The sequence below is a fragment of the Rhineura floridana genome, chromosome 1 (genome assembly GCF_030035675.1).
Source record: "Rhineura floridana isolate rRhiFlo1 chromosome 1, rRhiFlo1.hap2, whole genome shotgun sequence".
Lineage (NCBI taxonomy): Eukaryota > Metazoa > Chordata > Lepidosauria > Squamata > Rhineuridae > Rhineura > Rhineura floridana.
Window position 1 is genome coordinate 170,406,654 of NC_084480.1, and position 26,324 is coordinate 170,432,977.

The 26,324-nt window shown below is 43.2% G+C and overlaps 1 protein-coding gene and 1 pseudogene across 1 annotated transcript in view; one reads left to right on the top strand and one right to left on the bottom strand.

The window, feature by feature from the left end:
* Positions 1–26,324, bottom strand: part of PACS2 (phosphofurin acidic cluster sorting protein 2) — a 219,935-nt gene that overhangs the window by 178,561 nt on the left and 15,050 nt on the right. The window contains 2 exon segments of the mRNA XM_061585566.1: positions 9,534–9,623; positions 16,802–16,889. Coding sequence (XP_061441550.1) covers positions 9,534–9,623; positions 16,802–16,889 — 178 coding nt within the window.
* On the top strand, positions 25,646–25,764 carry LOC133375767 (5S ribosomal RNA; annotated as a pseudogene).

A 26,324-nucleotide genomic window follows, 5' to 3' on the forward strand; every position in this document is an offset into this window, starting at 1 on the left:
CAATTGCCCTAAGGGTGGGAATTGGGTCTGAAGCATGGTATCCATGCCCTGTGGGGGCAGGAGACCATGACAAGTATATTACTGAAACCAATTTTTTTTACTACTGAATGTATGTAAAATTTCAGAACAAAATATACAAGAAAAGGAAATTATACCAAAATATACAAATATGGTAAAACTCATGGAGTAATGCTTTACCAAATGAAAACACTGAGATGTGGGAAGATATAATCAAGGTTCAGATTTTGTGATTGCAGTGAATTATAAGAAAAATATTTAAGATAGTTACATAATGTGTCAACCATGCTGATTTACTTATTTAAATCTTTCTTTGTACTCCATCAAGGCTAATACTTACTGTATATCCCTCTTTATAGCCTCCCAAGGCTTTCACAGCAGCTCACGAAAGATTCTCAAAATAAAATCATATGCAAATATAGTACAGAAGAGAAATTACATAGTATCCACATGGAACCATGTTTATTCAGATAGCATTTCCTGCCCTTGTTCTTCCCTAGTGTTATACTAGACAACAGCTACCTCTGATGTCCTTGGAAGCAAGGCAACAATAGTACTGCTAGGGCCGGACAACCAGGTGCTGGTCAGGAGATCCCACGCAGCCCAGAGGGGCCCCCAAATGACCATGAAAATACGCCAAGACTCTAGCTGCCTGCCATTTTTTTAAAAAAATTATCATAGCAAGCTCAGCCAACCAGATGCCACATTTGGGTTACAGGGCCAATGAGAGAAGAAAAGGACGTGCTGAAGTGGCTTAGCCTGCCCTTTTGCTACTCCACTGTTCTCATTGGCCCAACAACTCCAAACCACATCTCATGGTTTTAGAAGTTTTTAAATTCTTTGTTTTAATGTTTTTAAAGATGCTTTGTTTTAACATGTTTTAAAATATTTTGTTTTTAAGATGATTTAGAGTGGTTTTTAATGTTCTTGTTTGCCACCTTGGGCTCCTTCTGAGAGGAAGGGTGGGATATTTATTTATTTATTACACACACACACATATATAGATACAGATATCAGTAGGTTTGCCACCCTTAGGTCCTTTGGGAGGAACAGCAGGATACAACTTTAATGAATAGTATTAGTAGTAGCAGCAGATAATAACTGTGCTTGCCTACCACTCACCTATCTAGCTGGCTGGACACCAGTAGGGAAAATAGCAGCGTCAGATGCCAAAATATTTTTTAAAAGTCAGGCTTGTAATTTTATTTAGCAATGAACTAAACAAAAATACTGAAGAATAGTTGGAAAAGAATGAAACTGTGGTTTTCCAAACTTTTGTCAAATATTGATAAAGAAATATTGTTAAGGAAAAGAATAGTGTGGGGGATCTGAAGCAGCTGCATAACTGGGTGAGCCAGAAGGAACCAGCATAAAAGGAGGGCTAGACTCAGAGCTCAGAGGCTGTTGGGCAAGTGTGAGCCGCCACTGTGAGCAAAAAGCCAGAGTGTGAAAAAGAGATGCACGTGTGGAGACAACGCTGAAGAAGGTGAGGAATTTGGGAGGTTGGGGGCTTTAGAGCCAAAGAAGGATTAGGAGGATAATATCTTGCCAGTGGAAATATTGCAGAAGGATGCAATTAAACTCAATGGGAAGGTTTGTTTAGGGTAACAGGAAGCCAGGAATTTGTTTGTATACAACGATAAACTTTCCAGGAGGGGTCCAAGGATAAGAATTCATGGCTTTCCTTTGATTAAAGAAAACTGATTGAACTCTGAGGACCTTTAATTTGTGAACCTTTAACAGAAAGTTATATGGAAAAAATGGGACAGAGATACAATATACAGAAGGAAATGCCGAAAGAAGCGTGGGAGTTTTTGTTCAGGAAAGGCTCAAATATTTATGTAACAAATGTTAAGAATTGTATCAAAAGAGACATTTGGTCTTACCGTGAAATCGGTCTTCTCTGTGCATGTCAAAGATGATATCAGATGGGTAACTAGCTCCACCTAGTGGTTGAAGGCAAAAGAGTACTGCTGACGTTTTACTGTAGCTCCGTTCCTGGTCTGTGCCTGCTCCGTGCTCAGTTTACGATGACAAGCCCACCAAATCAGGCCAATAGATGCCACAAACAAGACAAGACAACAGTACTCATACACTCTCTGCTCCAGGACTAACCGTGCTTATAAAGGCAGCCCAGCCCTCATAGGGAGTGGCCCTGATATCATCTTTGACATGCACAGAGAAGACCGATTTCACAGTAAGACCAAATGTCTCTTCTCCTGTGCATGGAAAGATGATATCAGATGGGACATACCAAAGCTGACCCATGGAGGGTGGGAATACTGCTGGACTGTGGTCACGAATGATCCTTGAGGATGTGCTGTAGCACCCTCCTCCCAAAGGCTGCCTCCGATGAAGCATAGGAGTCTATTTTATAATGTTTAATGAACATATTGGGAGTGGACCATGTGGCTGCTCTACAAATCTCTGCGAGAGGGGCATTACGGGAAAAGGCCGCTGATGTGGCCGCTGCTCTGGTAGAGTGAGCTACTATTCCGGTAGGATGAGCTAATCTTAGAGAGGCATAAGCTAATGATATGCATGCCTTAATCCACCTGGCTAGTGTGGACGTGGACACCTTATTCCCTAGGGAGGTAGGGTGGAAAGAGACAAACAAATTATCTGTTTTCCGAATTGGCTTTGTCTTGGAAATATAAACTTTAAGTGCTCTTCGCACATCAAGAGAGTGCCAGGCTTTCTCTAAAGCGTGGACAGGATTCGGACAAAAGGACGGCAATTCCAGCTCTTGCTGGCAATGGAAGGTAGACAACACTTTGGGATGAAAGGAAGGAACAGTACGTAGGACTACTCTATCCTTATGAAATATACAAAAAAATTTATGGACGGATAGGGCATTCAACTCAGACACTCTACGGGCCGAAGTGATGGCCACGAGAAACAAGACCTTAAAGGAGAGAAGACGGAGGGAAACCTGACTCAGAGGTTCAAATGGAGGTCTTTGAAGGGCTGACAAAACTTTATGTAAATCCCAAGTTGGGTAGCGGTGCACCGTAGGTGGTGCTGTTATCGTCGCACCCCTGAGGAAACGTTTGACGAAAGGGTGAGATCCGATCGGATTATCCAGAGATCTGGAGAGGATTGCCGACAAGGCCGAAACTTGGCGCTTCAGGGTATTTGGTCTGAGACCCAAAGATAAGCCGTCTTGTAGAAAACACAAGATCTGGTTGACCCCCACCTTCCGAGGAAGAATTCCTTTCTGACGTGACCAGGATGAGAAGGCCTTCCATGTGCTCTCATAAATTCTGAGCGTGGAAGGGCGTCTAGAAGCCATCATAGTTTCCAACACTTGGGGAGAGATGCCTTTTTTCAAGAGTCTCCTCCGTTCAAGTTCCATACATGAAGCGCCCACCACTCTGGATCCGGGTGCCGGAGCTGTCCCTGAGAGAGTAGGTCCCTTCGCACTGGAATCTGCCATGGTGGTTCCACCGACAGGTCGAGAAGGGCTGGAAACCAAGGTCTCCGTGGCCACCATGGAGCCACTAATAGAATTGCCAATCTCTCGGCCCGAAGCTTTTTGATCACCCTAGGAATAACTGGAATCGGAGGAAAGGCATACAGTCTGCCCGGAGGCCACCGGGAAGTTAAGGCGTCTGTTCCCTCCGCGCCTGGTGTCACATACCGGGAGAAGAACCTCTTCACCTGTTGATTGTGCCTGGTGGCAAAGAGGTCCACATGAATGTGGCCAAAACGTTTCACTATCTGATGCAAGGCCTCTGGGTGAAGACTCCATTCCCCTTGAAGTAGCTTTTCCCGACTGAGCCAGTCCGCTTGGCTGTTGTCCTCCCCCTTGAGATATTCTGCCACTATCGAGTCGACATTGTTCTCTGCCCACTGGAAGAGGAGAAAGGCTTGCTTCTGAAGAAGGAGGGAGCGTGTGCCCCCGACGGTTCAAATAAGATTTGGCCGACACGTTGTCTGTTCTGACCAGCACCGCTCCCAACTATCTGGAGGTTGCGAAGTGCCTGAGGGCCAGACGAACTGCACGCAGTTCGAGCAGGTTGATCGACAGAGTGGATTCCTGAGGCGACCATGTGCCTTGAACCACCTGCCTGTCGCATATGGCTCCCCAACCTGATAAGCTGGCATCTGATGTTATCAGGGTGTGCGGTGGATCCTGGAAGGGAACGCCTCTCATTAGGTTGAATTCGTGGGTCCACCAAAACAGTGACTGTCGAACCTGTGGTGACAGAGTTATCCTGCGGTGATGTCTGGACACTATGTCGGATTGGAAGGGCAGAAGTGCCCACTGAAGTGTGCGGAAGTGATGACGTGCCCAAGGCGTCATTTGGAACGTGGACACCATCAAGCCGAGAAGCGTTGCCAATTTCATCAGGTCCGGCGGGGGGATGATAGGATATCCAATGTTACTTGTCGAATCTTGCTGACTCTGTCTTGGGACAAAGTGAGGAGGCCGTGTAGAGAGTCTATAGTCGCTCCCAAATGTGTAATGCGGTTGGACGGAAAGAGATGGCTTTTGGCTTCGTTGATCAGGAAGCCATGGTCCTTTAGACAGGCCAGGGTGACATGGAGGTCTTCCCATGCCTTGTGCAATGATGGTGAGCGGATCAGAAAATCGTCCAGATAAGGAAATATATGAATCCCCAGAGTCCTGAGGTGTGCCACCAGGACAACCACGATCTTTGTGAACACCCTGGGAGCAGACGACAGGCCAAAGGGCATGGCCTTGAATTGATAATGGTCTTGTCCCACCGCAAAGCGGAGGTACCTTCTGTGAGGGGGAAAGATTGGTATGTGAAGGTATGCCTCCTTCAGGTCGATAGAGGAGAGGAAGTCCCCTATCCTCAGCGCTTCCTTGATTGAAAGCAAGGTGTCCATACGAAACTTGCGGTATTTTATGAAGCAGTTTAGACTCAAGGTCTAACGCAGGCCTGGACGAACCGTCTTTTTTCCCCGACGGTGAAGAACAGAGAGTAACTTCCCAGGAACCTCTCTCCTGGAGGAACTTTCTCGATGGCTGCCATGTGCAGAAGATGGGAAACTGACCGTAAAACTTTGTCCCTCTTGTGTGGATTCGTTGATAGAGGGGATGGAATGAATCTCGCCGGAGGGGTGGAAGAAAATTCCAGGCGAAGGCCGTATCGAAGAGTGTGTAGGACCCACCGATCAGAGGACAAGTCCTTCCATCGGTGAGCAAACTGTTGGAGACGGCCACCCACCGGCGAGGCGGAGGCGTCAGAACTGACCTCTGTTTCCACGCGACTGGGATGTGAATCTGGAGCGACCCGAAAAGTGTTGTTGGGACTTAAGCTGGCTGCGCTGTCTATTCCAGAAGGGACGGCTGGAGCGGGCATCCTTCTGTCTTCCAAAGGAATGTGAGCCCCGAAAGGAGTGCGACAAGAAATATGGATAGAATGACCGATGAAAGGCTCTGCCGTCATCCCTTTTCCTGGTGGATGGCATGGACTTTTTCTTTTCCTTAGTTTCCAAGACATGCGCGAGGGCGGTGTCCCCGAATAATTTGCCTCCCACGTAGGGTTCCGAGGCAAGGTTCGAGCGAGCTGCAGGGTCTGCTTCCCAGTGACGAAGCCAAAGGGTCCTTCGCGTGAAGACCCCTGCCGTCAGTGACCTTGCTGCGAACTGCATAGCATCCATGGACGCGTCTGCCATGAAGGTAACCACCCGAGAGACCTTCCGCAGAGATTTGCGCACTCGGGTTGGGTCTTGCTGTGGGTCATCCAGCAGGTCCTCCAACCAGAGAAGGGAAGCTCGAGCAAATACCGAGGAGGCTGCTGCTGCCCTGATTGATAGCACACTAGCCTTGTGCACTCTTCTAAGCCCCTGGTCCATCTTACGCTCAGTGGCATCCTTGAGGTGAGCATCTGAGTCTTTCGGGTTCAAAGATGGGTTCAGGAGATTGACTATAGGCAACTGATCCATGAGCGGTTGTTCTAGTGTATAATATTTGTTGGCGATGGAAACTGAGTTTTTGAATTGTAAAGGAATGTCGAATTCTGATTTGAGCACCTTCGGGAGAAGAGAAGGAAGCTTCAACACTCTCGACCTAGGTTTTGGATCCGAACATACTGCTGACACTCTCGAGGTGGATGGAGTAGGAGGATCCTCTGTAGAGGTGAGGGTAAGGGCTTCCATCGCCTTGCACAGCAGAGGAAGAAAATGAGCCTCTTGAAATATCCTGGTAGATAGAATCTCCTCAGATTCCGACTCCCCACTCCATTCCTCCTCATCCAAGACAATCAATTCATTTTCTGCATCCATAGGCTCCTGGTCAGGGAGCTGTAGATGTCTGCCTTGAGATGCCGCATGGGGATCTGGAGATGAGCGGCCAGGAGGAGGGCGAGGATCTGTCCTCAAGTGATCTGTAAGTGGAGACCTCGAGGGCTGGGAGCCTTAAGTAGTTTGAGAAGACAAGTCCCTGGCCAGATCCAATAAGAGAGCCTCTCTAAGCTGCTCCTTAAGCTGTTGAATTGAATGCGCTGACAGATGTAACTGAACAGGGCAAGCCTGAGTGTGAGAAGAGTAGAGCCTGTGCCCTTCAGCAGACTGAACCTGTTGAACAGGGATTGGTTCATCCAAAAACCCAGTAAAGGCCTCAGGAGAGGAGGTAGTAGAAAAAATAGCATCTAAGGGAGGTTGGGGCTGGCTGCCTTCGTCATCGGACAGGGGTTCCAGGTCTCTCTGGTCCCTTGTATGGTGGACAGGAGCTTGACCATCTCTACAAGTTCGCTTATGTGGGACAGATATCCTGCCTTCTGTAGCCACCCTGCCCGCCAGAATCTGAGCCTCAGCCACCTCGTGCCTGACGGTAGGGGGGCGGGCCACCGCTACTTCAGAATGATCCCCTGAGGAATGAGACTGCTCCAATCCCAAGGTGGGAAGGGGCTCTGATACTGCGCCTGTTGATGCCATGCGGGGAGGCGGCTTCAACCCCTTTGAGAGGTGTTTCGTTTTGTGCGTGGCTTTCCCCATCGCGGGCACACACTGCGGGACTTATGGGGTTAATAAATGTTGCTGTTGGTGACTGACAGTGCTAGTAAACGACCTGGCGACTCTCGAAGTTTAGCAGCGGCCGGCGTCTACCCCTCTATTGCTTCTGCGCGTCTACCTCCTCTCCCGCTACAGAGCGGGTAAAAACGAAAGCCGCTCGTAAAGAGCGAGAAATAACTGGGTGTAGGCCTGGGTATCGAGCCCTGGGAAGGCTGCCGCTAAGGTTGAAGCCGCCGACGCTGTAGCTTGCTGAACGAGGAGGAACGTCAGCAAAATTAGTTAGAGAGGGAGTCTGAATAGGTCGACGGCTGCCAGAGCCGCGGGGAGGGGCTGGCTGTTCCTCGCCACGGGGGAAGGTTAGAAGAAGGACAGAATAACCTTTTTTTATTTATTTTTTTAAAACTATTACAGAAGGAAGAGGAATTAGAAAAACTTTGAGGGAAAGAACAAGAACGAACTCACACAGAAGACCCAAACAACAAAACGCTACAAGCCTGAATCACGGAGTCAGAGAGAATCCAACCACTTTCTGTGAGGCAAAAGAGAAAACTGAGCACGGAGCAGGCACAGACCAGGAACGGAGCTACAGTAAAACGTCAGCAGTACTCTTTTGCCTTCAACCACTAGGTGGAGCTAGTTACCCATCTGATATCATCTTTCCATGCACAGGAGAATGGCAATTCAGTGGTATTGGACACTTTGTAAGATCAAGATGGTTTGTAAGGAAGGAGAGGGTAAATGCCAGTTCTGACAAGAAGCAAAGGGAATTTAAAAAAAATCATATTTATAGTAGAAATGCCAGAAGGCCAAGAAATACTGATCAATAGATATTGCCACCATTAAAGAAGTCTTTCAGGTTACCCTAACAACCAAACCATTATTATGTCTTTAGTTATGTACAAGGCAGCACAGCTATTTTTAAAAATTCAGATACAGGCAATGTACATGATCACCTTAGCAGGAATACCATATTCCAAGACTTTGAGGCAAATTATGGGATCAGCTAGGTGTGATAAAGTTAAAAACAATTTTATTAAACATCTACGTTTTAAATAAAAGGAACCCAGTTGCTCCATATACTGTACCAAGAAAAAGTTGGAAATAACAGGCACTGAATAGATTATGTGCTGTTATAAGGAACTCTTAGAAAAATCAGGATCTTTCCTTCCTTCCCTATTATTAAGCATATTTCACTTAATCTAATTTTTTAAGAATCTCTAATATTTTATATATTTGAAAATGACATATTTATGATATTTTGTGCATGTAATTTATGTATTATATTTAAAATGATAAATTATATGGTATGTCTAAAAATGCATGGAGTTTTAAATTTGTCATTATGTAAACTGATACAAGCACTTTAAGATTGTAGGTATAGATTATATGCAAGGCAGCAGAAGAGTATCCCCTTTGCCCTCCCCTTGTAAAAGCCACTGCTATGGGAGGGTGACCTCTATTGATTGAGCCACTGAGTGTGTGAGCTGGCAGTGTCAGGTGGCCCTCAAGGACAGGCTTCATTGGCTCTGTTAGAATCTCTGCGAGCTTCAATGCTGTAGCTCCTGAAGCCCATGATGGAATCAGTCAGGCAACAGCTGCCACTGAAATCCCCTGAGGCAAAAGAGTAGGACTGAGCAACTTCATTTACTTATACTTTCTTTAGACAAAGGGGGGGGCAGATGTGTAGATAATAACATCATATGGTTTAAACACTTAGTGGGACAGTACCTAGGTGGAGTCAAGAGTTTCCTGTATTGTTCAAGAGATAAAGAGTTATTGTTTAGCTTCCCGACTAATGTATCCTCTATGCCTAGGATTCATAGCCCCTAGTCACCACAGCCCTCAGATGTCGTGCCCATCAAGGTCACCAGCCTTTCCCATTTATTTATTTTTAATTGATAGTTTGGGTTGCTTTTGGGAGGAGTTGTCTGGTTTTTTTTGCCTGCGTCTCATTTGTTTTAGGGAGTGTAGATGTTTGGCCAGTGATCCTCCATGGTGCAGAGTGGTAAGCGGTGGTAACGCAGCCGAAGCTCTGCTCATGGCAGGAGTTCAATTCCAACGGAAGGAGGAAGACGAATCTCCAGTAAAAGGGGTCGAGGTCCACTCAGCTTTCCGTCCATCCGTGGTCGGTAAAATGAGTACCCAGCATATGTTGGGGGGTAAAAAAAGGCCGGGGACGGAACTGGCAATCCCACCCCATATATACGGTCTGCCTAGTAAACGTCGCAAGACGTCACCCTAAGAGTCGGAAACAACAACCTACTGTTTTTTGAGAGAGAGAAGGATTCTGAGCATCACCAGTTTTTCTCCCATGAAATTAGACTTTTGAGATGACCACAACAAAATGTGCCCCCATACCCAAGACATTTGGGAGCCCCTACTCTAAGCCTTCCATAACAGCCTGTTTTTGGAAATCATGACAACCTAGCCTGTTCCAGTTTTTTTTTGTAAGTACTTTGAACCAATGTGTTATATAAAGCTGTTCACAGTAAGAGACAAGTAGGAAAAAATAGGGTTTCCTACATTACCTGCAGGGAAAATGTCAGTGCCAGCTCTGTCTCTACATGCTCAGTAGAATGCAGCACAATTTCATGAGACCTCAATATTCGTTTTGAACCCTGCACAGAAAAAACACCACATATTGGGTATTGTTGGTCATTAATCACACTTTCTTAGAAGATGTCACTATAGAGCAGGGATGGGGAACCTGTGTCCCTCCAGCTGTTGGACTACAGCTCACACTATCCCTGACCACTGGCCATGTTGGATGGAGCTGATGGGAATCCAACAACAGTTGAAGGGTCACTGATTCACCTCTCCTGATAGAGACTAATGCCCAAGTTAATGTAATTACCAGGTGATTGCCTTCCTGTGATGAAAAGCAAATACACATCTATTCCCTCCACCATACACCTCTGATAACATGCAGTACAAGTGCCTGTACACAAAATGTCTTGAATGATCTCCCCTTTTTTCATTAGAAAAAAAATTCACATATAAGATATATATGCTCAAAGCTTCCAATCACATTACAGGAGATACATAATCAATAACGTAAACCTGGTTTTCAGAGATATGCTCTGCTCACGGCCGGAGTTCGATTCCAACAGAAGGAGGAAGTTGAATCTCCAGTAAAAGGGGTCGAGGTCCACTCAGCCTTCCATCCATCCGTGGTGGGTAAAATGAGTACCCGGCATATGCTGGGGGGTAAAGAAAGGCCAGGGATGGAACTGGCAATCCCACCCCATATATATGGTCTGCCTTGTAAACGTCACAAGATGTCACCCTAAGAGTCGGAAACGACTCGCACTGTAAGTGCAGGGACACCTTTTTTTTTATCTAATAGTTTGGGTAGACCTATTCCCTGTTAATTTGTTGAATGCTTTAGCTAATGACCATCACTACTACTGATCCATAAATGTCAGGTCATGAGTATCTGTACTTTTAATCTACAAAACATTTGTGTCAGGGCAAAGTCTGGCTTCCTCCCCTGGCATTTGGTCAGAGAGAATCCTTGTTCTCCTATACTCCTTTTCCAGTGTGCCTAGAAGCCAGTGTGGTGAAATCTAGCTGTTCTCTCTGCTCCCTTTCAAGCTGCCAGTCATTCCCCACATACTCTTCTCAAACCCCAAAGTTCCTACATCGGCCTCAGGTTCCATGGGGCTACAAGAGCATGTTCCAGTTGCAATATAAAAGTTAAGAACAACAACATACAGTACAATCTTGCTATAACGCAACTCAATGTACTATAGAATCAGATATACTACAGGTCTAACCATGTCCACCAAAGAAAATACTGTATATCCTTTTTTCATCCTCTGTGCTCCTTGTCCTTGGTGGGTCTTTTGTTTGCTTCCCCTGGATGTTTCTGAGTCTTTTTTTCCTCTCAGCGTTCTTTTTTTAAAAAAATCCTGATATCTCTCTCCCTCTTGCCCTTTTCCTTCCTGGTGCTTTTCTCCTAAGGGATACTTATCTCTTGAGCTTTCTTCAAGTTCTTAGGTTACTGTCTGTGGAGGTGTTTGTTTTTTTAACTTTCCCTCTCTGCTTCTTCCTTCCTGCTCAGTTTTGCAGCAGCAATGGTTTTTTTGCATCTCTAGGAACAAATATTCACTGGCTTTGCAGTTTTCATTGTAACGTGGAAGCCCTAGACCACAGATGCATTATTTGTCCCCCAACCTCCACATTATAACAAAATTCTACTGTATTACAATATAATATATATATTTACTCAGTTTACTAGCACGTACACATAACATTTAGAAACAAAAATCAAGATATTCAAAATACAGTTCTTTAAACACATTGTTGCCCCAGTTCTCCTGCAGGAGGGAATTTGATACAAAAGAAAAAGAACATCTTTGAGGACAATCAATCAGAAAGGAAGATGTCTGTTCTCAGTTTTGACAATTGGGGGCAAGAAGAAGAGTTGAAGAAAAATAAAATAATGGTCAGTTAAAAGAGCAATAACCCAAGCTACAGAAAAGTCTCAAAGCAACCTACAGTAAGTTAAAAATACAAGATACCATATAAACAGTGCCGTATACAATATACAAAAACAATAAAACCATACATAATTCTAAAAGTGTTCATCCACCAACAGTCAATAATAAGGAAAATATCCTTCTCCACCCTACTAAAAGAAGACCACCAATAACAGGCCATAAGTCAAACCAGATCAAGGTCTAAATGCCTGGGAGAGCAAAAATGTCTTTGGCTGATGCCCATCAGCTGACAATGTTGGCACCAAGGGAGGGTCCTTGCAGCAGACACATCTGTATAGACATTGCATAATTCTCCAAGTCACCATTACAGAACACATGCTTGTGTATGAAAAAGGAACAGTTTAGTAATTAACTTTGTCAAAATAGCATAGAGCCACCTTCCTATGCATACTTTAAAAAAAAAAACTAGTCAAAAGAACACTCTTACCTGTGGGATTCCTTCTTTAGCAATTATTTCCATACCTCCATTTAAATTCTTCTGACCATATAATTTTTCAAGCTCTATTTTTTCCTCTGTAGCTTGAACAGGGGAAATGAAAAGCTCCTAGGTATCATCTGGCTGCAATCTACACTTTTGGATGAAGGTTCAAGGCTGTTGGGGGGCAGAAACCCCCACGTCTCAAAGTGGTGCTGGTTGCCGCAATGTTTTCTCCTCTCTGGGCAAGCAAAATGGATTCTTATACCAAATCTGGCAGCCTCTTCTTCTGACTGGCTGGATGATATCTCTAGACTTGTAACTCTTTCTATTGGTCTCTGGCAAACAGGGTTTCTTTGTAGTTGTGTCACATGACCACTTTAGACCAATCTGTGAAGGGGTTGTCTTGCTTTCTTTCAGGGCAATAAAATCTTTTCTTATTGGCCCACAGAGGCTTGACAAATTCAAAGACCCACTCTGCTGGCCTCTCCCTTCTGAGGTGGAACTTCTGGGATATGTAGGCTGGGGTGCAATGCCTGGCGACACCAGGGATATAAATCATACCGGAGGTATGCAGGCTTACACAATTTGATAGGAGATCATATTTTACTACTCACATATATAACTCTACCTAAACTGGGATAGCCTGGTTTCACCTATCCATGTCCTGGTAATCTCCACTCTGGTCTACTGCAATTTGTTGACCGTAGAGTTGCTTTACAAGATGGCCCAGACAGCTAGTTCATAATGCAGCTGAAAGTTTACTAACTGGGACTGGGTGTTTTGCCAACTTCACTGGCTCACACTCCAAATCAGAGTCCTGAAGGATCATCTTTCTCCACATGTACCTACAAAACTTATAAGAGCTTTCTTCAGAGCTTTCTGGTGAGATGACTGACTACTGGGGAAAAGGCTTTCTCAAGGATGGCACCCTGAAATGCGCTCTCCAGAGAGACCTGCCTGGTACCTGTCTTGATGTCATGTCAGCACCTTTTGATTTTCCCAGCCTGCATGTCTGACCAGTTTTACCTTTTCCACTTGCCTATATGCTGCTTTAAAACTTTTTTTTGTTAACCTGTTTTGTTGTATGCATTTTTAAAATGTGCTTTTATTCTTGTTCTAAGTCACCCTTGAGAACTTGGTAATGGGGCAGCATATTTGTTTACTTAAAAATATCTAAGGATATTTCCTCACATAGGAAAATAAGGTTAAAGAAAATCCTTATCACAAATAATAATTTCTGCACATGTCTTCCCATCTATATTGCTATATGTGAAATCTATCTTGGCTAACCTGGAATGCTAGGCACTTCAGCTATTTCTATTACTGGCCACACACACAGGGCCACCTTTGTCTTGCAGAATCACAGCCTAGAGCAGTCCCTGCATACACAGAGTTTCACTGCAACTCCCTACAGAAGAAAAAGTAAGTATTATCTCAGTCACTGCAGTCCTCCCGTCCCTCAGTTTGTGTGTGTGTGCGTGTGTGCACACGCACATGTGCGCAGCAGGAACAGTAGCACAGCACTCAAGTGGCACCACTCTCAGCTCTTAAAAAACACCTGCTGTTCATCCAGGTCCCAGAAGCCAGCTGCTGACAATTGCCCATTGTTGGTGTTCCCCTTTGTTCCCCATGGGCAGCAATCCAACACTGAAGCTGACAGTACTTTCCACCCACTCAGTTCTGAACAGACCACAAGCGAGGCCCACAGTATATTCAGCAGCAGTGACTGGAGAAAGGCCAACCTTTCCCCAATAAGGCTGCCAACCTACTTGCTCCACCCAGACTCCTGCACTCTTACAATCTCCATACAACTGATGAAGACATCCCTAGCACAAAACTGAAAAGGACATAACACTTGCTAACTGCTGTCTATCAAGCAACTCTCATTGATACAGAAGCCCTGCTGGTATGATTGGGTGACAACTCCATATATACTGTATAACTTTTTTACTTTTGAAACTTTGTTGAAAGTGAACTTAGTTTCATATCAGACACAGAGTAGACATTTAAGATTGACTATTCAAAGCAACCAAAGAACTGATACAGACATTATTTCCCTTGATGCCAAAAAAGCACTTGACAAGATTCATTTGCAATTGATTTTTGTTATTTTGGAAAAAAATGGATTTCCTCATGATTGTATTAAGTAGAAAAATAATTTGTACCCCAAATTACAAGTGAGGATAAAATGAATCCTTAGAGGTAAAAGACAAGGCTGCCCTCTTTTCTCGATTGATATTTGATATATGTTTGGAAACATTGGCATGTGCAATTAGACAAAACAGGAAGATTTATGGCTTTGTACCTAAGCAGAATTGAAACTGGGTTTGTATGGGGATGATTTGCTAATATTTATTAACAGACATGAAATATCCATATCAAAATTTATTAGATTAACTGATACGATTAGTAGAATTTCAGGATAAACAATAAATTGGTCAAAATCTAAATTAATGGTAGTGGGCAAGGTTAAATCCCCTGCTTTGTGTGCTAATTGGTGATTTTAGTCGTGTCCAAAGGACTTATTCAAGGGATTTTAGTTCCTACAGATACTGTGTTTTAATTCTTTTTAATATTATATTTTAGATTGTGTAACCCACCTGAGACCTATTGGTGAAGGGCAGGCAATTAATAACAACAAAAACAAAAACAATAAATTCTCAAATGATTAAAATGAATTTAAATAGCTTTAAAAAGAAAAATGTATATTGATTTGGAAAGATGGGTACTATTTAAACTTAATATTGTGGGTAAGATTAAGGGCACAATCCAGCGTGTATTTGCACCAAGCTGGGGGGAGCAGAAGCCCCTCGTCCTGGCTGAGCCAAGCCATGCCATCACCAGGCCTCTACCAGCTCAGCCAGGGCTCCGCCAAGGAAGCCCAGCCCGGTGAACAGAGAGCCACCAGAAGGCCTGAAAACGGGATGTTCTGGAGGTATGGTGATGGTGGAGCCGAGGGGAGAAGACTTCTGCTATATCCAGCTCTCCTTCAAAGTGCTCCTGTGGGTCCCAATCTGGCCAAACTTTCTGCCAGCAAAAAGGTCAGTGTAAGTAAATAATTAGAGAGCCAGTGTGGTATAGTGGTTAAGGTGTTGGACTACGACCTGGGAGACCAGAGTTCGAATCCCCACACAGCCATGAAGCTCACTGGGTGATCTTGGGCCAGTCACTGCCTCTCAGCCTCAGAGGAAGGCAATGGTAAACCACCTCTGAATACCACTTACCATGAAAACCCTATTCATAGGGTCGCCATAAGTCGGGATCGACTTGCAGGCAGTCCATTTCCTTTCCAAGTAAATAATTACAATGGTGATCAATGGGGAGTGCTTACTCCCCAGTAGGTGTATTCATCAGAGCGGTCTTTTACCTCCCGGTCCCTGTGCACAGCTCCCAACTGAGCCGGTGTTCAGCTGATCCGGTAGCTTCTGAAAGGTAAGTGGATGCTGCAGAGCTTCCTGCTGGCTTCTCTTCTGCCAGCCCCCCTCCTGTCAGCTTCCCATGACTTGGATTGCTCTGCCCCCCACCTAAGATGAATAACATGCCATGAATAATACATGTGCTGTGTGGTATCTGTCTATATGTTCACCAAAGGCATTTCCATAAGATGACAGTGCTATTTTGGAAGTTTATTTGGGGTAATTCTCCACCTTATACATTACTTAAAAGAATGCAGTTGCCTATACTGGAAGGAGGATTTAATTTTCTAGATATTAGTTTATACCACAAGGCATACCTGTTAGAGCATATGAATGAACAGCAAGTTTCTTTTTCTAGAAATATACCTGCATGGGCAATTTTAGATATGGTTTATTTAGCAATCCGTTTTGGATGGGTGGTGCTGAGGTCTGGATATGTAAAAAAGAACTGAAGTTACCTTCAGTTTTAGCAACTAGAGAGACAAGGTGTAGATTGGCTCATTAGCTACAATTTGATCCATATTCTCATGCTAAACTCGCTTCATGTGGTAACCATGATTTAAAGGCAATCCTCTTTGTGGAAGAAAACTGGTACACTCTGAGATTTATGCACTAGATCTGCTGATAGGAAGAGACGGAGAACGTTTACAGTTTCCTATACTGCGCTTCAGACATAATTTATCAATGAGTACTGAGTGGCAATATTTTAAATTACAACACCTTTTGGTACACAAAAACCCCAGAATTAGCCCTGTTAAATTTATTTTTGAATGAAAATCAAGCTCTTAAGGATAAAGAGTTTATTAGCTTTTTACTGATTGCAGTCCAGGCATTAATTGCACAATTTTGTAAAGATATGAAAGTTATTTCTATTTGGTTATGGTATAGTAAAGTTTGGCAACTACCATTAATACAGAAATTGATGCAGAAGCTGAAGATTGCAAAAGGGCAAAGCAGCAAAAATACATTTGTTGCAGAGTAGTGGAGCTTTATTACATACACCAATGCAGTAGACAATAAAAACAAGGTTCCCAAAGCTTTTTGAAACCTATCTATTCCATACAGGTGACCAAACAACAACAACAGATTATTTATTTGTATGCTTAAGTGCAGGAAAATTTATTGAATATATGATGTACCCCCCTCACTCTCACGTAATGTATGTTGAGTTGTTCTTAACTGTATCAATAAAGACTTGGAAAAGGTTAGAGACTTCAATGAGTTTAGATCATCAAGGCCTGGGGAATTGCTCCAATCCTCCTCTACAAAAACAACTGTATATTTTCTAAACTAATCTACATTCTTATACATTCACCAACACCATATTTTTCTAAAAGGCTAACTGAACTAACTTTTCTAGATAACTATGGTCAGTTAAGAAAGAGGATATTGTTAGTGGACCATTAAAACTTTCTGGCATAGACCTCATTAGTCATTACCTCTAGCAAGGTTTACATTACCTGCATTTTGACTGCAATTACCACAGAAATGAGATCCTTATCCAATTCTTTCAATACTATCAGTTTCTTCAAAGTCAAGCTGCACAACCTGCAAATTAAAAACAAACATCCAGCATCCAGTTATTCATGCATATGAATCTTGGGGTAAAGAAGTTGAAATACAAAAGACATTCCTTTTTAGGGAATACTCCAGTTTTTAGTGGCTTTATTGAAACATTTTTATTGGTTTTACCTGCTGTTCTTACAGTTTTATCTGCCAGTACTCTGGTACTTTTTTCCTCTTTTTAATAATGACATTGTTGGTGTTCATATTGTACCTGTAAGTTTATATTTTTACTTTATTTGTATTTTTCTTTTTTTGGTAGCTGCCTTGAAGTTTTTAGGAAAAATATATATTGAACAAAATATGCTTAGCAGACTCCTAGTTTGGACTAAGTACCTGATGATGCTTCATATTCTGCAGTGTTTTAGAGTACTTTAAAACAGATTGCTCATGGTGTATTCTTTTTTCAATTTCGGGGAAAGTTCCCATTTTTCAACTGGGGGAAAATCCTTCACACACGGATTTTTTGGTGTGTGGGGTGTTCTCCCTAGGACTTCGTATCTCTAAACAAAGGACAGGGAGTTTACTTGAATTCAGCCTCTGACTGAAAAAGCCAAAAAGTATGGCTTCAACAAAATTTAAGACACCTCTATCAAATGGTGAGGCCCTGTCCCATTGGCATGCTTTGACCTATTCATGTTATGCTCTTTGTCTTAGCTGATTTGTCTTTTTTAACCAAAAAGAAAAGAGGAAAAAATATAATTCAGTATATGAAGCTCTCAGGACTAAAAGTGGCACTCAATCCCACTAAAAACAGAGTGCTGAGAAATCTGAAAGCTGACCCTTCTAACTGTTGTGTATTGGCCCTCTAGGCTTGCCATACAGGGAACTGCTGAGTCTGCCCAGGGCTGTGGTAGTTTAGTTTCAGTTCTAGTTGCAGTTTGGCCTACAAGCAGCACCATGTTGTGGGCCTTGCTCTCTTCAGTCTGGTGAAAAGAAGGCTGAGGGGTGACATGATTGCACTCTTTAAGTACCTGAAGGGCTGTCACATAGAGGAGAGTACAGATTTGTTCTCTGCTGCCCTGGAGGGTAGGACTAGGTCTAATGGTTTTAAGTTGCAGGAGCATAGATTCAGATTGGACATTAGAAGGAACTTCTTGACAGTAAGGGCAGTTCGGCAATGGAACCGACTGCCTAGGGAGGTGGTGGGATCCCCTTCGCTGGATGTCTTCAAGCAGAGGCTGGACAGCTATCTGCGGGAGATGCTCTAGCTGTGGATTTCCTGCTGTGAGCAGGGGGCTGGACTTGATGGCCTACAAGGCCCCTTCCAACTCTATGATTCTATGATTCATATCTTTAGTGATAGTAAAGTTCTTGTTGTTGTATATCCTCTGTGTGACCTTTTCCTTCAGAATACTGTTTACTGGCGATGAGGATGGGATACCATGAGGCATACAGAGTGTTTTCTTCATGCATCAAAGGCTGAAAGGGAGAGGACATTTCTCCTTAGACTGGATTAAGACATCAGTACTCCAGGTCAATCTGTATATTTGTGGGAAATGGCCACCCAAGGGCATCTTGAAGAATTTAACCCTGCATGTCCCAGCAAGTGGGAAAGTTATGCAGCCAGGCTGGATTTTATTGGCAGTAAATGGCATTACAGAGTCAAAGAAGAAGCGTGCTGTGTTACTCAGTGTCTGTGGGCTGGAGTCCTTTTCCCTAGCCCAGGCCCTCCTAGCACCAGCAAAACTTGCTAATATATCTTATGAGGATATTCTGAATGTTTTACAAGGACATTTCTCTCCAAAACTGTCTGAAATAGCACAATGAAATTCTTTCTACAAACAAAAACAGGGCCCAACAAAGTGTCACTGTATGTTGCTGAACTTAAACGCAGGGCGAAACACTGCAATTTCCCAAATCTTGAGGAGATGCTGCATGATCACCTGGTCTGTGGGTTGCATGATGAGGGCCCGCAAAAGTGTCTGTTTGCAAAAGGACAGCTCACATTCAAGACTGCATTAGAGGAAGCTCTGGCTACAGATGCAGCAGCAGCAAGTGCCCAAGAAGTGCGCTTGGCAAGAAACTCACCCTGTTCAGAAACCCAGCTGGCTAAAGATTAAAATCAAAAAAGGGGTCAAAGACCAAGATGCTGGAAAATAGGAACTTTTTATTATAGATAAAACCCAACGCGTTTCAGCCTATTATCTGCAGGCTTTCATCAGGGGCTATGGTAAATCAAACAAAAGGGACAAGTTAACTCTCCACACATATAAAATCATGCACACATACATAGTACATATAAGTCTTTAGGACAATCTGATACTCACATAATGGCTTATAAGATTATAAGACCAGCAAATCGCTTTCTGTACTGTGTCAAAGTCAAATGTCTCAATGAGTAATGCAATTGGATTGTCTGTATATATACACAAGCAGTCCAAAGCGAAGTACAGGTGAATACAATAATGTTCCCTGTAGCATGAGGAACAGCTAACACCTGGATGCAAGAAACAAATGAGGGACTAAGGGAAATTTTTGAAATTTACAGTAGGGGGAGAAGCTCAAAATCTTCATTTAACCCACTAGGGATCATTGTTTTTAAAGTTAAAATCCAAGATAACTCTTTTCTTAATAGAATATCTTCATTCTCTCCGTACACTTTCTCCAAAACCCAAAATCTTATTTTTTTTTTTCAATAATTTTTATTCAGATTTTCATAAAACATACAAGACAAAATCATAAAACATTCAAAGACAAAAAACAAAATCAAAAATAGTTAAACAAAAAGAAAAAAAGAAAAAAAAAACAAAAATAAAAAATAAAGAGTAAAATATTGACTTCCCATTTGTCAAAGATCAAATCAGTTATAAGTCTATAATATATAGCAATCCTGTCTCTTAAGTCATATTATAAAATCACTTTCCTCCAGTAGTTATCTTACTTAATCATCAAATCTCATAAACATTACTTTATTCTTTCCACAAAAAGTCAAAGAGAGGTTTCAATTCTTTAAGAAATATATCTATCAATTTTTTTTTCCAGATAAGCATATCGATTAATCCATCTCATTACTAATTATGATAATCTTATTGTCATAACCATAGTCAAAATAAACATTTCAATTAATCCATCACATCAGAATCTGTTAGGTTCAGTAATTTCAGTAGCCATTGTTCTATTATCTCTATTAGTTCCATTTTCCATCTTCCATCTTCAGTAGTCTTGTTAAGTCCAGTAATTTCAATATCCAATCTTCCATTATCAGTATTCCATAATAATCTTGCTGTCAAAGCCATAGTCATATAGTAAGAGTCTGATGGGAATTACCTCTATCCCAAATATTTTCTTGCCATCCATTCTGAATAGGTTGCTGAAATACTGCTGTAAAATCATATCTCTGTTCTTTTTTTCAAAATACACTGGGTCATCTCTTAAAAGTTTTTCCATTGTCACATGGCTGCAGTTAATTCCATAGATTTTCTCTATATTGGGCTCCATCACATCATTCCAGTCCAGAAGATAATCCATGCCATTGATAACTTTATCTCTAGAATCTTCATTAATTTCTTCAGAGATAACATTGAGTTCCAAACAATAGATTTTATTTCTAAAGTCCATAGACTCCAAATCTTGTTCCTGTTCCACGTTTGTTCCAATCTCCGGGATCTCCTCTCTCACAGGGACCCCTATTCCAGTCTCCAGGGTCTCCTCTCTCACAGGGACCCCTGTTCCAATCTCCGGGGTCTCCTCTCTCACAGGGACCCCTTCCAGGGTCACCTCTCTCACAGGGACCCTTATATCTTTAATCTCCTGCTTCATTTTACTCAATTCAATTTTCGTTATCTCAATCTCATCCATTATTTTCTGAAACATAGTTATTTCCAGATTCTCAGCCACTTTCTTAATTGCCATTTTAAAAGAAAAATATAGGAAAACCACTTCTTATTTCAGCAACAATTGGGTTAATACTCCAAACTTGGTGACATCACAGTATAAACAGAGCAGACAGCCTTATCTCTCCAATAGTTAAGTAAACAAAATGCAGTTCCCAGGATCGAAACAATTAATGGCAATCGTCAAGAAACAGATTCGTCAAAATAAAATAGACCAAAAAGAGAGTAGTCTCAAAACAGTATAATATTTTTCAAAATAAAAATCTGGAATAGAAATCCCTCTTCTGTGTGTATCTTTAGAATGCAAATCCAGGACAGCTTTTTGCAACAAAAACAGAGATAAGCTATTAATTAGTGCGTAGCAGAGAGAAGTTACGGCTCCCCAGTGAGATGTCAAAAACCGATCAATCTGGCAAATCTCTTTTAAACAGCAACAATTTAAGTCAAGTAAAAGAAAAATATAGAAAGAAGGGTGCTTGCCTGTTAGTGCGTTCTCTCTTAGAAGATAAGATGAACGTTCGCTTTAACAGATAGAGCTTGCTGTTGAAAATCCGTCCCACCTTCGTCGGCTGGACCTCGTCCCATAAATTAATGAGATCTGGTCGTCCCAACAAAAATAGGCTTTGAGGTTAATCTCTTCGTTTCTCCCTACCCGGGAGAAGTTTAATCAGTCAAAAAAAAAAGAAAAAACTGACTGATATATCTGAATAAGCTTCTTTTGAGGCAGGAGCCCGTCTCAAAAGCAGGCACAGGCTAAGTCACCCTTCCCGGAAGTCCAAAAACCCAAAATCTTAGATCGGCTATGGAATGTGGGTATTGGCTATAGTGATCCACTAGAGGGGCTCCCATCCTTTTATTCCTAAAGTTGCTAAGATGCTCTCCTATGCGTTTTTTAATCATTCTTGAAGTCTGACCCACATACATTTTTGAGCAGCCACACTGTATCACGTAAATGACTCTTGAAGTGTTGCAAGTTGAAAAGTGATTCAGAGTGTGTCTTTTGTGATTGACTGGATTGATAAATCCGTCATTTTGCAAGTGTATCTGCAGAAAACACAGTGACCACAGGGGTGGTGACCCCTAGGTGCAGTGGTACCTGGAAGGACCTTTGTGCTTGGATACAAATTTACCTTGAAATCACTTCTGACTAGGATATCCTTCAAATTCCTGGTTCTCTTAAAAGAGATCAAAGGTGGCTCTTGACAACCAGGGATGTGACGTACAATGTGCCAGTGTCTTTTGATGCTGCTCTGCAACCTACTAGTGATATGGTCAAAAGTTAGGTTGCAGTTCAGACGAACAGAGTTTTTTGGTGCTGTCTTCTGTAAAATGTCAACGCGTTCTCTATCAGCAACTTTCTCAAAAATTATTGTCAATAACATGGGATGGATATCCCCTTTTAAACAATTGATTTTTTAGGACAAATGATTGTTCCAAGAAATCTCTCTCTGAGGAACAATTTCGTTTTATTCTTAGGAATTGTCCATGAGGTAGATTTTGTCTGAGGGATTTTGGGTGGAAACTATCATATCTAAGATAGGTATTCCTATCTGTGGGTTTTCTATACATTGTGGTGCACAAATGATTATTTTCTTTTGTTATCAATAAATCCAAAAAATTAATCTTGTCCATGCTATGCTGGAAATCAAATTGGATGTGCGAACTCCTATTATTAACCCATTCAAAAACGTTTTTTAAATCTTCAACCGAGCCCCTCCAGATACAAAAGACATCATCTACATACCTCCACCATCCCAACAATTGTTCTGCAAAACACAAGATCCACACAAGTTTATCCAGTGAAATGTAAGAGCTGTGGCGGATCTCATGAACATTGTGCCTGCCGTTTCAGAGGTACACAGTGCCAGTATTGTCAAAAAGTTGGGCATATTGAGCGAGTATGCTACACCAAAGAGGAATCAGCCATCCCCAGCAAAAGTACGGTTCCATGGCAAGCGACCCTAATGAGAAAAGGAATCCAAGATAGGTGGGAGTTTCTAAAAACAGAAATTCTAAAAGCACAATGGCAAGCAATTCCAACAAGAAAAAAAGGGGGGAAACAGCAGAAGAAGCCAATGTGGCTGTCTCAAGTTGTCACGAGCCCAATGCATAAAGGGGAGGGCACATCCTCAGCTTGGTTTTTGCTCCAGATGGAGGAAGGGGTGGTCTAGAGATATCACCCCATTGTAATGGTCAGGCCACTGGTGAAATTTATACTTATGATCCTCCGCTGCAGGAGTGATGGACAGATTAAGATGGTCCGCCCCCAGAGACTAACGGAATCCACATGATTCCTGAATGCCCTGGGGGAGTTCCCAGTAGATAGACCAGGTAACCCTGTTGAAGCCCTTGTTACGCTGTGGAACAGTGAGGCGTGTCGGACTCTTGACACAGTTGCCCCTAAGCGCCCTCTCTGGCATTGTGGAGCCCAGTTTGCACCTTGGTACACCAGTGAGGGCCATGAAACAGGCTGGACAATGGCTAGAGTGCAAGTGGCAAAAGATGTGCTGTGAGGCACGAGTAAAACATAACCGTGCCTACTGCCTACGTGCAGTGAGGACAGTGAAGAAGGCCCACTTCTCTGTCACCATCGCATCCTCAAGTAGCTGTCCAATGGAGCTTTTCCATATTTTCAGTGGTCTGTTGACATGAACTCCAGGAAATGGAGTTTAGACCCTTCGGAGGCCCACTATGAATTGTTTGCAAGGCACTTTGAGGGTAAAGTTGCTTGCCTCCGTAGCAAACTTGATGCCTCATCCACATCTACTATAGTCCCCAGTGAGGTGTCCAATGCAACGTCTGCTGCAACTTCTTGGAAACAGTTTCAGTTGAAGCAGCCTGATGATGCAGACAAGGTGCTTGTGATGATTCAGCCAGCAACATGTCCTCTCGACCCTAGCCCTTCTTTGCTTATTAAAGCTCGCTGAGGGGGGTTGACTGAGTGGATCCAGGGTATGGTCAACACGTCATTGTGGAAGGGAGTGGTTCCAGCCTCCGTGAAAGAGGTGGTGATCTGACTGCTTCTGAAAAAGTCCACCCTGGACCCATTAGTTTGCAACAACTACCGCCCGGTCACAAATACCCCCTTCTTAGGGAAGGTGATTGAGAGGGTTGTGGCACAGCAATTGCAAATACTCTTAGATGAAACAGATTATCTTGACTCATTCCAGCCTGGGTTCAGGCCTGGTTATGGTGCTGAATTGGCCTTGGTCGCCCTGATGGATGACCTTTATTGGTGTTGCGACCCAGGTTCGGGGGGGAGGCTTGGAGGGGCGACACTGACTTGGAGGACTGGGACGACGAACTGAGAGAAGAGAGTGTACAGCACGTCCTGTCACCCAACCCCCGTGGGAAGCCGTGTGAACTGGCAGAGCCTGTAACTCTGGACACACACCCCTCGCCCACAACTGAGGAGCTGCCTTGCCAGCTCATTGATCCTCGCCGGGCACCCAGCAACTTCCCACACCAGAGCATACCAATAGCCCCCACCAGTCTGAGGGAGAAAATGAGGTCCAGCCCCCTTTGTCCAGTTCTCGCAGGCAGCTGAGGCTCAAAGAGCAACGGTCGGGGCTTAGGAGGAGCCAAAGACTTCATATGAAAGTCAAGTCTTCATAAGGAGACACGCAGGGAAGGTATCTTTGCTGCGTCAAGGCCTGTAGCTGTGAAGATGCTTAGACAGAGTTAGTAAGGGCAAATAGTTCCTAGAAAGCACAGATAGATGAATAAGTCGCAAAGCCTTTGAAGTTGCTGTAAACTTAATAAAAAGAGAAAAACTCACAGAACCAAGTGCACCTAGATTTCTTGACTTCTGGCGGGACAATCGGGAGAAAGACAGGGGGAGTGTGACCTTGTTATTCTTACTTGATCTCTCGGCAAATTTTGATACCATTGACCATGGTATTCTTCTGGGCCGACTTGGTGAGATGGGTATTGGAGACACTGTTTTACAGTGGTTCTGATCCTATCTCCAGGGTCATTTTCAGAGAATAGCATTGGATGATTGTATTTTGGCCCCTGGCAGTTGTGCTGTGAAGTGCCGCAGGGTACTGTCTTGTCCCCCTTGCTGTTTAACATCTATATGAAGCCCTTGGGAGCAGTCATCAGGAGATTTCGGGCAAGGTGTCAGCAGTACACTGACGATACCCAGCTCTATTTCTCTGTAACATCTGAATTAGGAGAGGCCGTGCAAGCCCTGGACCAGTGCCTGGACTCAGTGGTGGGCTGGATGAGGGCCAATAAACTGAGTCTGAATCCTAGCAAGATGGAGACACTGTGTGTTGGTTGCTACCGAGTTCAGATAATTTGTCAGTTGCCTGCTTTGGATGGGTTGTACTCCCTCTGAAAGAGCAGGTCCGTCGTCTAGGGGTGCTGCTGGATCCATCTTTGTCTCTACAGGCCAGGTGACCTCCGTGGCTAGGAGTGTCTTCTACCAGCTTTGGCTGGTAAGACTGCTGTGGCTGTTTCTGGACTGGGATAGCCTGACCACTGTTGTCTATGCACTGGTAACCTCCAGGCTGGATTACTCTAATGCGCTGTATGTGGGGCTAGCCTTGAGGTTGGTCTGGAAGCTGCAGCTGGTGCAAAATGTGATGGCGAGACTGCTCACTGCAGCAGGGTATAGCCAACATGTCACCGCACTGCTGAAAGATTTCCACTGTCTACCTATTAGCTACAAGGCTAAGTTCAAGGTTCTAGTTTTGGTGTACAAAGTCCTATACAGCTTGGGACCAGGATGCCTGAAAGACCGTCTTATCCCTTATATACCCAGTCGATCACTGTGCTCTGCAAGTGAGGGCCTCCTGCAGATGCCGTCTTATCAGGAGGTCAGTCCCACACAACATAGGAAATGGACCTTTAGCGTAGCGGCACCTACCCTTTGGAATTCCCTCCCCTTAAATATTAGACATCTACGGCCATACTACCCTGAACACGCCTGATCTCGTCTGATCTTGGAAGCTAAGAAGGATTAGGCCTGGTTAGTACTTGGATGGGAGACCGTCTGGGAATACCAGGTGCCACAGGCTTAGAGGAAGGCAATGGTAAACTACCTCTGAATACCTCCTACTATGAAAACCCTATGAATATATCCAAAAGATTCATAGGGTCACCATAAGTCATAATCGACTTGAAGGCATATAACAACAACAAATATTAGACAAGCGCCATCTCTGTTATCTTTTCGGCACCTACTAAAGACCTTCCTCTTTCAACAAGCCTTTTAAGTAGAGCCTTTATCCCACTGCGTTTGTGTTGGAATTGCTTTTTAATATGTTGTTAAACCTTCTTTGTTTAAAAAAATGTTTTTAAAGCTTTTTAAAAATGTTTTTAATGGTTGTTTTGTTTTAATATATTTTAAAGTCTGTTTTTATAATGTGTTTTTAGTGCGTTTGTTTGCCGCCCTGGGCAACTAGGAGAGAGGGCGGGATATAAATATAATAAATAAATAAATCTGTCCTCTGAGAAAGTTGGAGAAGGTGCTGTTGCAGTCATCTGCAGCAGCACAGTACTGAGAAAAGAGTACTTTTACTTTGTTTTATTTGTTCATTTGTTTATTAAATTTATATCTCACCCTTCCTCCCAGAAG